Source organism: Salmo salar, chromosome ssa05 (assembly GCF_905237065.1).
Source record: "Salmo salar chromosome ssa05, Ssal_v3.1, whole genome shotgun sequence".
NCBI classification, from domain to species: Eukaryota; Metazoa; Chordata; class Actinopteri; order Salmoniformes; family Salmonidae; genus Salmo; species Salmo salar.
Genome location: NC_059446.1, coordinates 84,846,226 through 84,859,919, shown reverse-complemented (window position 1 = coordinate 84,859,919; position 13,694 = coordinate 84,846,226). Strand labels below are relative to the sequence as shown.

Below are 13,694 nucleotides of genomic sequence, written 5' to 3'. Positions count from 1 at the left end.
TTCCGGCATGACTCGTTGTTGATGAGCCACTAACTGTGCCAACATATGCAACTGCCGTCAAATCAGTCAAAGTTATATCAGTCATCCCATAATTCAGGTGTTATCTGAGTGCTGTAAAATACTCTTGTTAGAAATACCACCGTATTGAGTGCTACGGGGGCAATAATCATTTAGGCAGGTTACCTTCCATGCACGGGCACAGGAGACTGATATTCTCACTTAAAACATGTTGGTGTTACAGACTCAATCAAAGGAAAGTTAGAAAATGTCAGTGAAACTACTTACTAAATTAGTCTCATATTGTTATATCTGTATTGTCCGTCTGTTTGTACTTTGGCAATATTACCTATTAATCTTTATCATATTTCACGGAGGGCGTGATCACACATAAATCCCCAACACTGTTTCTATTATCTAATATTTCTGCCTCAAGCCGAGCATTAAACGCATTTGGCTCATCTGAGCTGTAACTAAATATCTTTCGACATCGGCTGAGTTTCCCTTTGTATGCGTAATAGTTTGCAACCCTGCTACATCAATAACGTCGAAACCCAGTGTAGTAAGATTCCATCTTAATCCTGTATTACGCTTTGCCTGTTTGATGTTAGTCGAGAACTTCTTGAAGTTTGTTATAGCGTCTAGATCTTCTGTGTCTAGTCAATGATAACTATCTATCTCTAAATATTCTTTAAATGTTTTCACGCAGCCCAGGTGCACTGTGGGTGTGCGCTAATGAATTGTGCGTTATATTGAAGTCTATGCTGGATATTTGGCCTCAAGCAAAGACACTTTTCATAACAAAATATATCAACCTGCCAATGTCTGCACATGTTCCTTCTAACATTAATCTAGGCTTCATCATTTATATAGAGATAGTGATCCTCTGTGTTACGCCTCTCTCCCTCTCTCTCTCTCTCTCTCTCTCTCTTCCCACTTCTCTCTCTATCTCTCTCTCTTTCACTCCCTCTCCCTCTAATCTGCCTCTCTCCTCCTCTCCTCTCCCCAGATGGTTGTATCTAATCACCTCTCTCTCTGAACTAGACTGTATCTAATCCCTCTCTCCTCCTCTCCTCTCTGAACAGGACTGTATCTCATCACCTCTCTCCTCTCTCTCTCTCCCAAACAGGCTGTATCTATTCTCCTCCTCTCCTCCCAGACAGGGCCTTCTAGCTAATCCACTCCTCCTCTCCCCAGACAGGACTGCTTATCTAATCCACCTCTCTCCTCCTCTCCTCTCCCCAGACAGGACTGGCAGCATCCTAATCCACCTCTCTCCTCCTCCTCTCCCCCAGGCAGGACTATTATCAATCCACTTCTCTCTCGCTCCTCTGCCCCTAACTCTATCCACATCTCTCAAACCACCCATCTGCCTCTGCCTCCATTCAATTCTAATCACCGTCCTGTGGCAGCTGTTCAGCGTGGAAGACAGTACTAGAGGACGACTCCATCCTCATCACTTCTTACTTCCTGCCAAGGATCTCAAGCATCCCAAGAAGCGTGTGTGGTGGAGGGAGAGATGGGGAAGGAGGAGGGGGAGGAAGAGAAGAGAGAGAGAGAGAGACAGAAAAGAGGGGGGGGCCAGAAAGAGAGAGAGAGAGAGAGAGAAAAAAGAAAGGAGAAGAAAGAGAGAGAAAAACGAGAGAGAGAAAAACACACATGAAGAAACAGAGAGGCAGAGAAGAGAAGAGAGAGAGATGAGAGAGAGAAAAAGAGAGAAGAGAGAGAGAGAGAGAAATGAGAGAGAGAAAAAGAGAGAGAGAGAGAGAGAAGGAAAAAAGGGAGAGAGAGAAAGGAGAAAAAAGAAGGAGGAGAAGAAAAGGAAGAAAGGAGAGAGGGAGGGAAGAGACAAAAAGAAAAAAACGAGAGAGAAGGCAGAGAGGAAGAAAGAGAGAGAGAAAGAGGAGACAGGGAGAGAGAGAGAAGAAAAAAAAAAAAAGGACGAGAAGAGAAGGAGAAAGACTGGAGAGAGAGAGAGAAAAGAGAGAGAGAGAAAAAAGAGAGGAGAGAGAGAGAGAAAGAAGAGAAAGAGAGAGAGAGAGAGAGAGACAGAGAGAGAGACAGAGAGAGAGAGAGAGAGAAAAGACAGAGAGAAGAAGGCGAAGGAAAATAGAGAGAAGAAGACAGGGGGGGGTAGAGATGTAGAGGCACTCTACCCAAGCACAGCAGAGTTCGGGAGGTTTTGTGTGATCAAATCATAGAATAGATTTAGGGCAATCAACACAGGCAGCTTCCTTTCCTGTGGGAACTGTTGGAGCTATGTGGAAATATTCTCTATAGACAGTCTCTACAACTAAATCCTCAAAGATATCACCATGCAAGTTCTGCAGGCTGAGAAAGACAGAGAGGAAGAAATAAGCTCTAGTTACAAGATCAGCTATGAAGTGGTGCAGACTAGAGACTATAAAGGTCTGGCCAAACACTCCCATCATGGTTACCTTACTGTTTTAATCTAATTCTAAGCACTATTACACCATTGAGCACTCAAGCCTAACACAAACCCTCGCCCACACCATTCATAAACCACCACTACTTAAATCTTACTCATACCATTATAACATCATTACACAAACTTGCTAATATATTATCTAACATCTTTAACTTCCAGAACACTATTACACCATTGTAAACATCATTACAACACAAACACTATTACACTACAATAACACACATCATTAACACACACTAATACACTACACCATTGAGCACCCATTACAACACAAACCTCATCCCCTTATTATAAACTATTACAACAACTATAATGCTGCACCATTATAACGTCATTTACACGAACACTGCCTCAAATTAGTTTATCATTACAACAAATACTAATGCACCTATTATGGGCACCGCTACCACTAAACGCCAATGCATTATGAACATCATTCTGACACAAACTGCCTGCATTGCCAGACATCATTTACCACTTCGGAGAACCTAATACCATTCATAACATCATTGACTTCTGAAACACTATTACATTGAACATCTTCTTTAAACACTAATGCCATTATGTACATCATTGCAACACCGAACTGCTATTACACTGCATTGTAACACTCATTACTTACAGAACCTATTACTATACTATATTATGAACATCATTACAGCACAAACACTAGCCACACCAAACCCTGACTGTTACAACACAACACTAATACACACCATTATATATATCATTGCAACACGGTGATGAAATATAAACATCGCTCTGAACAGGAAAGAATGGAGAAGGAGAGAGAGAGAAAATGTAAAATAAAGAGAGAAAGAATGTGAGAAATAGAGAGAAGAGGTATGAGAGAGAGAAGAAAGATATTAAAGCTAGAAAAAGTGTGAAGTGAAAGAGAGAGAAGAAAGAGAGAGATGAGTGTTGAAATTCTCAGCACTGAAGAATAAAGGGGGAACAGCAGAGTGAGATGGAAGTGGATCATCTCTACAGAAATCAGACAGAAAGCCATTTATTCTTATCTGGAGCCATACACTAAAACAGAGGAAAACTCTGGAATGATTGTGTTGGAGCTAAATCAAACATATTACCTATCAATACTGAGTCCAAAAGTAGTACTACTATAGAATAGGATTAATTACGACACCTGACACTCATATGATAAGTGAGCAGAGGGAGAAACTGGTCTGCCTGAGGCCTGGCTACTGTCCCACCGGGCTCCGGGAGTCCAGGTGTAATCTAATCTGGCTCTTTCAGCGGATTTGGTGCTGTGTGGGTTGGGGGGAGGCTCCATGTCTCACCATGGGCCTGAAGCCACTGTTCTCTATATTCTATCTAACAGCGGTGCACCGTGAAATCAACAACCTAATTTCTCACACAGCCTGTTCCTCTGTATTCATCTGCTGTGATTACACCGTGATGGATGCCTAGTAGCCACAGCTATTCTCTGTATTCATCTGCTGTGATTGCACACTGTAGTGAATATCCTAATCTCCCACCTATTCCCTCTTATTCGCTCTGCTGTAGTGCACCGTGATGATAGCATGATTGTCACACGCCTATTCCTCTGTGTTCATCTAGCAGTTGCGATCTGGATAACCCTGATAACCACACAGTGTGAATTTGCCTCGCTATCAACCTGGCTGGCAGCTGAGGAAAAGCTCCCGTGTGTGTGAGAGCTTTGTAACTCAACGCGAGGTATAGTCAAGTCGCCAAAACTAACGCTGGCTTTTTGTTAGCACTATTCATGCACCCAGCGGTTAGGTCGACGGAAATAGACAAAAAATGGCACACTACTCCTATTTAGTACTGCGCGGCCATGAAATACGGATCGAAAGTAGTCCCGCACTATGCAGTATATAATTATTTAGGACTAAGCTTCTAAATTATATTCTAGCCTAAGAGCTCTTTGTATGACGGTGTCATGGCCCAGAGTTTGGGTTGTAGTTTCTTGGCCGGGCCTGGGCGGGCGGAAGGTTTATTGGCCTCCCGGGATTCTGAGGAATCGGCTCATTGGAATGGCGTTTGAAAAGGGCAGTAGTTTCACTCTAAGTGCGCTGCTGAAAGAGGGTGCCTCTCTCTGCTCAAGAGATGGAATGTCTTTGAGCCATTTACAGTGCATTCAGAAAGTATTCAACCTCTTGACTTTTTCACATTCGGTTACGTTACACCTTAATCCAACTTGATAAAAAATTCCTCATCAATCTACAAGCAATACCATAGCCCAATAAAATAAAAAAACAGGTTTTGATACATTTTGCTCATTTATAAAAATTAATAAACACTAAATGTTCAAATCCTGTCGCTGGACTAAATTATGAGCTTACATCTGTGAAGTATGTTTTGAATTTTTAATCGTCTTTATTAACCAAGTGAGCTAGTTGAACAAGTTCTCTGTCAGGCGAGTTGCTAGGAGTGGTGGTAGGAGTCAGGCGCAGAGAGAGCAAGAGTACGAACTGTGTTTATTTCATCAAAACAACACAACACGTAGCACAAACAGGCGTGGAAAAAATGTTAAGTGCCCAAAACAGATTTTAGCCAGCCTACAATCTCACAGTGCGTAAATAACCAGCACATCAATCACAACCTGGCCCTAAAATAATCCCATACAACACTGGGGCGGGCTAACCAAACAAATAACCAAAATCAAAAGACAAATGAGAACGAATTGCAAACAATAAACAAACCAAGCGAAAAGGAAAAAAGGATCAATGACGGCTAGTAGGTCGGTGTGACGACCCCGCCGACGCCGCCCGAGCAGGCAGGGCCACCTTGATTGGGATTCGTACATTCTCATTTGCAACTGCACCTGGCCAAGATAAAGCATAGCAATTCAAGCACATACAACAACACAGAGTTACACATGGAATAAACAAAACATACAGTCATTAATACAGTGAAAAAGAAAACAAAAGTCTATATACAGTGAGTGCAAATGAGGGTAAGATAAGGCAATAGAAAGCCAGGCCATGGTGGCGAAGTAATTACAATATATGAATTAAACACTGGAAGGAGTAGATGTGCAGAAGATGAATTACAGAAGTAGAGATACTGGGGTGCAAAAGGAGCTAGATAAATAAATAAATACAGTATGGGGGATAGGGTAGATAGGTGGGCTGTTTACAGATGGAGCTATGTACAGATTCTGCAGTGATCTGTGAGCTGCTCTACCCAGCTGGTGCTTAAAGCTAGTGAGGGAGATATGAGTCTCAGCCAGTGATTTTGCAGTTCATTCCAGTCATTGGCAGCAGAAACTAAGGAAGAGCAACCAAAGGAGAAATTAGCTTTGGGGTTAACCAGTGAATATACCTGCTGGGCGCGTACTCTGAGTGGAGGTGCTGCTATGGTGACCAGTGAGCTGAGATAAGTTGGGGCTTTACCTTGCAGAGATTTGTAGATAACCTGTAGCCAGTGGGTTTGGCGGCAGTATGAAGCGAGGGCCAATAGCGGGTGTAAGTCGCAGTGGTGGGTAGTGTATGGGGCTTTGGTGACAAAGCGGATGGCACTGTGATGACTGCATCCAATTTGTTGAGTAGAGTGTTGGAGGCTATTTTATAGATGACATAAGGTCCCACAGTTGATGGAGCACAGCTCCAGAGTTCCTCTGTGAGATGGGGAAACTAACCCACAACTACACCCCTCTCTGCAGCACTCCACCAATCAGGCCTTTATGGAAGAAGTGGCCAGGCGGAAAAGCCACTCCTGGTAACCGGCACATGACAACCTCTTAGAATTTGCCAAAGCCACCTAAAATTAAAATCCTTTAGCCCCTGAATACCGAAAAATCACCTATCTTATCCCGGTGGTAGCAGGTGGTGGCGGCATCATCTTCGGCGGGGATGTTTTTCCGGCGGCAGGGACTGCTAAGACAGTCAGAAACGTACCATTTTAACAGCAGCATACTGTCTGAAATGATACCATTTTTAACAGCATCATACTGTCTTTGAAATGATACCATTTTTTAACAGCAGCATACTGTCTGAAATTATACCATTTTACAGCAGCATACTGTCTGAAATTATACCATTTTTAACAGCAGATACTGTCTGAAATGATACCATTTTAACAGCAGCACACTGTCTGAAATGATACCATTTTTACAACAGCAGATACTGTCTGGAAATGATACCATTTTAATAGTAGAATACTGTCTGAAATGATACCATTTTTAATAGTAGAATACTGTCTGAAATGATACCATTTTTAACAGCAGCATACTGTCTAAGAAATGATACCGTTTTAACAGCAGCATACTGTCTGAAATGATACCATTTTTAATAGTAGAATACTGTCTGAAATGATACCATTTTAACAGCAGCATACTGTCTGAAATGATACCATTTTTAATAGTAGAATACTGTCTGAAATGATACCATTTAACAGCAGCATACTGTCTGAAATGATACCATTTTAACAGTAGCATACTGTCTGAAATGACACCATTTTAACAGCAGCATACTGTCTGAAATGATACCATTTACAGCAGACATACTGTCTGAAATGATACCATCATTTTAACAGCAGATACTGTCTGAAATGATACCATTTTAACAGCAGCATACTGTCTGAAATGATACCATTTTGTCTTGGTTCTCTTTATTGATCCATGAAGGTGGCACCAGCACAACCCCAGGCGGCACAGTCAGGGATGGAGCACGAGTCACACCACCACCCCCCAAACCTTCTAATGGTCCTCATCCAGCTGGCCCCAACCCCAGGGTCAGGGTCACCCCCTAACCGTCACCTCCCCAGCCTGGTGTCAGAGGTCAACCCCGAACTACTGGCCTCTGGGGCCATCATCTTACCTGGTTGGTGACACACACACACACACACACACACACACACACACACACACACACACACACACACACACACACACACACACACACACACACACACACACACACTGACCTCTGCAGCCATCATCTTACAATGGTAGGTGACACACACACACTGGCCTCTGGGGCCACTTCATTCTGTATGGAGTGTTTACTCCCCCATGTGACATATGTAGTGTTTACTCCCATGAGACATATGTAGTGTTTACCCCATGTGACATATGAAGTGTTTACTTCCATGTGACATATGTAGTGTTTACTCCCATGTGATTTATATGAAGTGTTTACTCCCCATGTGACATATGAAGTGTTTACTCCCATGTGACATATGATGTTTTACTCCCATGTGACATATGTAGTGTTTACTCCCATGTCATATGTAGTGTTTTACTCCCATGTGACATATGAAGTGTTTACTTCCATGTGACATATGTGGTGTTTACTCCCCATGTGACATGTGAAGTGTTTACTCCCACATGTGACATATGAAGTGTTTACTCCCATGTGACATAGATATGAAGTGTTTTCATCCCATGTGACATATGTAGTGTTTACTCCCATGTGACATATAAGTATTTACTTCCATGTGACATATGTAGTAGTTTTACTTCCATGTGACATATGTAGTGTTTACTCCCTGTTAGGACATATGAAGTGTTTACTCCCCATGTGACATATGAAGTGTTTTACTCCCATGTGACATATGGTGGTTTACTCCCCATGTGACATATGAAGTGTTTGCTCCCATGTGACATATGAAGTGTTTACTCCCATGTGGACATATGAAGTGTTTCTCCCATGTGACATATGAAGTGTTTACTCCATGTGACATATGAAGTGTTTACTCCCCATGTGACATATGAAGTGTTTACTCCCATGTGACATATGAAGCTTGGGGCTCATGTTTTCGTAGGAAGTCGGGAATGTTCTATGTTAGAATAATAGGAGCCTATTAAATTACTTTAGACTGGATCAGATGAGGTGAAGAGGAGATGCCATCCTGAACTAAAGCGGTATGTTGAGAGCTGTGCTGTGGGGCCTGGGATGACGCACAAACACCCAACAACAGACAGGTCACTTTCTCTTACGTCCCAAATAGCAACCTACGGTATTCCCTTTTTGTAGTAGTACTACATTTGAACTGGGACCCATAAGACTTTAGTCAAAATGTAGTACACTACTTTTATATAGAGAATAGGGTACCATTTGGGAAGCACTCATAATGCCTACTTGAGTATGAGTGACACTGACCCCCCTCTCTCTTCCAGGTAACTTGAGACCTCCGGCGGGCGACGGTGCTGCATGTGTGCACGGGGAGGGTGTGGGCTCCGGGGAGAGCTGCAACGGCCAAAGACCTCACCTGTCTCACTGGGTTACCTACTATTCAACGCTTCCGGTCAGTCGTCAACCAGTCAGCCGCAACTCAGGTTTCATCTGCTGTAAATCCCATCCAGGCTTTAGTTATTGTGGTTTTCTGAAGGGGCATTTCTGGGATTCAAACAAAATAACAAACCAGGCACCCCAACACTTTTTGAATACAGCTGAGAAATGGGTCTGGAGAAATGCCAACACTCTCATCAACAGGGGCTATATATATATATATATATATATTTTATTTAACCCTTATTTTACCAGGTCATTTAACTGAGAACATTCTGATTTACTGCAACAACCTGTGGAATAGTTACAGGGGAGAGGAGGGATGATGCAAGGACTAACCATTCAAAGATCACCCTGATGGGTTTAGTTTCTGGTTTCAGGAGCGAGAGGCGGGACCAAGGCCTTACGATTGCTAGTGGACACCAGGAGACAGCCCCAGTCCTGCTCTGTTCTCGCTCTCTGTCTGAACTCCAGGTGAGAGCTTTCTAATGACAATAATATTGTCTGCTCCCGAATGGAACCCTATTCCATATACAGTGTAGTGGAACTCGTAGGACCCATAGGGCTCCTGGTCAAAAGTAGTGCCCCTATAATAGGGATTAACATACTATTTTGGGACTCAATCATCTCTTCCTGAACTCCAGGTATGAGCTTTCAACAGAAAATAACATGTCATCAGAACCACTCCCACATGAACTATCTATCATTTCTGTTCTTATATCCTCCCTGATTCTTAACTCAATGTTTTCATGGTGTTAAGAATGGTCTTTCACTGTCACTACACTCTAGTATAGTACAATAGTAATGTTATAGTATAGTACTGCAGTAATGTTATAGTTTATTACTGTAGTAATGGTATAGTATATTACTGTAGTGATGTTCTGGTATAAGTACATACTATATGTTCTAATATAGTACTATAGTAATGTTTCTAGTATAGTACTATACTAATGTTCTAATATAGTACTATAGTAATGTTCTAGTATAGTACTGCGGTAATGATCTAGCATAGTACTGTGTAATGTTCTAGTATATTACTGTGGTAATGATCTAGTATAGTACTGTAGTAATGTTCTTGCATAGTACTGTAGTAATGTTCTAGTATAGTACTTTAGTAATGTTCTGGCATTAGTACTGTATTAATGTTCCTAGTATAGTACTATAGCAATGTTTCTAGTATAGTACTATACTAATGCTATAGTAATAGTACTGTTAGTAATGTTATAGTACTATAGTAATGTTATAGTATAGTACTATAGTGATATTTAGTATAGTACTATACTAATGTTCCTAATATAGTACTATAGTAATGTTCTAGTACTAGTACTATACCAATGTTCTAATATAGTACTATAGTAATGTTCTAGTATAGTACTGTGGTAATGATCTAGTATAGTACTGTAGTAATGTTCTTGCATAGTACTGTAGTAATGTTCTATATAGTACTTATACTAATGTTCTAATATAGTACTATAGTGTGTTCTAGTATAGTACTGTGGTAATGTTCTAGTATAGTACTTTAGCTAATGGTCTAAGAATAATACTATAGTAATGTTCTGGTATAGCTTACTGTAGTAATGTTCTAGTATAGTACTATAGCATAGCTTCTAGTATAGTACTCTACTAGTGTTCTAGTATAGTACTATAGTAATTGCTCTGGTGTAGTACTGTAGTGATGTTCTAGTATAGTACTGTGGTAATGTTCTAGTATATTACTTTAGTAATGTTCTAGAATAATACTATAGTAATGTTCTAGAATAAAATATAGTAATGTTCTGGTATAGTACTATAGTAATGGTATAGTATAGTACTCTTAGGAGCACAGTACATATATCTTCTTTACTATTGTTTTTCCATCCCTTTCTTGGTCTAGAGAAGATTGGATTTCTGGAGAGGTACTTTGATTTCTGTGTAGTGACTTGGTCCATCACTTTCACTGGCAGAAAGGCTGGGCCTCAGGGCTAGTGGGGGAGGACCTGTTCTTACTTGTCTGTTCACACACACACACACAGACATGCACACACTCCCTTGCCAAAAAGCACTTGTCAAATTTGCGGTTTCACATGCAAGAAGTGCCAATGTTTGTAAACAAAGTAAATGTAAACAAACATTGTATAGCCTCTAAACATGGTTACTACTATGTGACATCATGGACGGTCAGTCCTTGCATCCATAGCATAGTCTATGGATTGGAGAGTGGTTGCATTTCTCCAGACCCATCCCTCAACTTTTTACTGTGTCGGGTTGAGAACACTGTTAGTGTTTAAATTAAAGATGGCCGCTTTAAGCACCTTTCATAGAGTTCTAGTGTTGTTATGTGGTGCACTACCCTAGTGAGAGAGTTACTTTTCAGACATTAATATCATCAAAACCTCTGAGTTGACATCAGAATTATTAGTATTCCAAACAAAAATAATGATATTGAAAACAAAACAAAAGCCCCCAAGGTATTGATGGCAAAACAAAAGCCCCAAGGTATTGATGGCAAAACAAAGCCCCAAGGTATTGATGGCAAAACAAAAGCCCCAAGGTATTGATGGCAAAACAAAGCCCCAAGGTATTGATGGCAAAACACCTGACAAAAGCCCCAAGGTATTGATGGCAAAACAAAAGCCCCAAGGTATTGATGGCAAAACAAAAGCCCCCAAGGTATTGATGGCAAAACCCAATCAAAAGCCCCTTTAATATTGTTACTTAATATGTTACCCTGAGAGCAAATTAATTGTAAATGAATGCAAACATTTTTTCAGTGAAACATTTGTTATGATAATGCAATTCAAAAAACGTCTCCCTCTTTCCTGCAATGTTCCCTCTCTTTCCTTATGTTCCCTGGCCTTTCCTTATTTTAACCTGGCCTTCCCTTATGTTACCCTGGCCTTTCCTTATTTTACCCTGGCCTTTTCCTTATGTTGCCCTGGCCTTTCCTTATTTTACCCTGGCCTTTCCTTATTTTACCCTGGCCTTTCCTTATGTTACCCTGGCCTTTCCTTATGTTACCCTGGCCTTTCCTTATTTTCCCTGGCCTTTCCTTATGTTACCCCTGGCCTTTCCTTATTTTACCCTGGCCTTTCCTTATGTTACCCTGGTCTTTCCTTATGTTACCCTTGGCCTTTCCTTATTTTAACCTGGCCTTTTCTTATGTTACCCTGGCCTTTCCTTATTTTAACCTGGCCTTTCCTTATGTTAACCCTGGCCTTTCCTTATTTTACCCTGGCCTTTCCTTATTTTACCCTGCCTTTCCTTATGTTACCCTGGCCTTTCCTTATGTTACCCTGGCCTTTCCTTATGTTACCCTGCCTTCCTTATGTTACCCTGGCCTTTCCTTATTTACCCTGGCCTTTGTTTACTCTTTTCCCAGTTGCAGGTTTTGCACATTCATTCATCCTCTACATCCCTGATGTAGATGGAATGGTGAAAGTTTTGAAAAGGTTAAAACGTTTTTTCTGTTTGTTTGATTTGTTCACATGTGATTTGTTCACATGTGCATTCTGAAAACACTTGTTTTTTTCACGTGATTTTATAAATGTAACACACACACCAATACACACATGTACAGGTCCACCACATCTACCTGCACACAACAGCCACATGAAGAGTTCTGATTTTATAATGATATCTTTGTGTGTTTTTTCATCTAGCCCCCCTCTTAATCTACATTTTGTGTTCTTTTCCCCAGGCTTTCTTACCAAATGCACTTTACTCCGTCCTGCTCCTTGTGGACAAGGAGACAACTATCAAGCCTGAAAGAACATTACTACTGTGCAGTAAAATATTAAATAATATTTCATTTGCTGTGATTTTGCATTGTGTTTCTTGTCTAAATCAAGACTTCAAATCACATATCTTGGGAGTATTTCTTACATTCCCACTGCAGCAGAATCCCAACATTTTCCACACGCGGTACCACACATTCTCTTCTATTCAATCCGGCTGTTGTTTGTTGTGCTTCTGTCTTTGTCCTTGTTCTTTTTGTGTTTAGCGTGTACTTCGGGTCATGGTGTGTTGTTGACTGGGGTATCTGTTTTGTTTGCTGAAGCTGCATGTCTGACTGTGAAAATGTAATCATCTCTTCATCTCTACCTACCTACTTCTGACTGTCACACACACCCCCCCCCCCCCCCCACCCCCCCCACCCCCCCCCCCCCCCACACACCCACACACACACACACGTCTGTCCCACTGAAAAACATACTGAAATCACCCACAACATCCATCACACAGCCAGGCACATCTTCAGTTTGGGATTCCAACATCAGTTAAGTGATTATCTCTGGATTCTCATGGTTTCTACAGTAAAGTTCAAGAGCAGTGTCTGTTCCTATTGAAACTACATGACCGGATAAAAAGGATGTGATTGGTTAGTTGTCCTTGATGAAACCTGCAAAAGCGATATGTATTACAGATCATTCTGTCTCTCATGATATTTTTCTTAGTTACATTTCTTTACTTCCATCATCAAGGTTACCTGTCATTTTATATTATATAGTGGATGTGTAACAGTCGTGGTTAGTGACCAAAATCACGGGTTGAGTGCTCATCTTAACTTTTATTAGAACACAAAAGTTGCACATCCTGCTTTGGATAACACGCACCTCAGGGCTGGGTGCGGGGCGCGGGGAAGGCTACTGACTGGGCTGACGTACTGGAGGCCTGGTCGTGGTGCTGGCTTTGGATGTGCCAGACTCGAAACACGCCACCTCAGCTGTTTCCTGATTGAGCCATACCAGGCCAACACAAAGAAATACACAACATAATAGATCCTAGAATCCAAACATGCAACCCCCCCAAATACTCTAAACAAACACCCCTCTACATAAACACATAAACAAATACCCTCTGCCACGTCTACCAAACTACAATAACAAATAACCCCTTACTTCAGAGTACGGATGTCTTTTTTTTTTGATTATATTTTCTCTTTTTTATCTGTAGAAGGTATGATGTGGGAGCTTTAGTTTCCTTATTGAAAAGCATTATATTATTTGAATATTTGTTTACTTCCTGAATCATTTAAATGGAATTGACTCCAACCC

General features: G+C 41.2%; 1 protein-coding gene across 1 annotated transcript in view; it reads left to right on the top strand.

Moving 5' to 3' along the window:
* The first annotated feature begins 7,049 nt into the window (after nt 1–7,049).
* Nucleotides 7,050–13,694, top strand: part of LOC106598964 (pleckstrin homology domain-containing family G member 4B-like) — a 49,836-nt gene continuing 43,191 nt past the window's right edge. Inside the window, 3 exon segments of the mRNA XM_045717763.1 lie at nt 7,050–7,251; nt 8,550–8,643; nt 13,594–13,596. Of these exon segments, the coding sequence (XP_045573719.1) occupies nt 7,050–7,251; nt 8,550–8,643; nt 13,594–13,596 (299 nt within the window).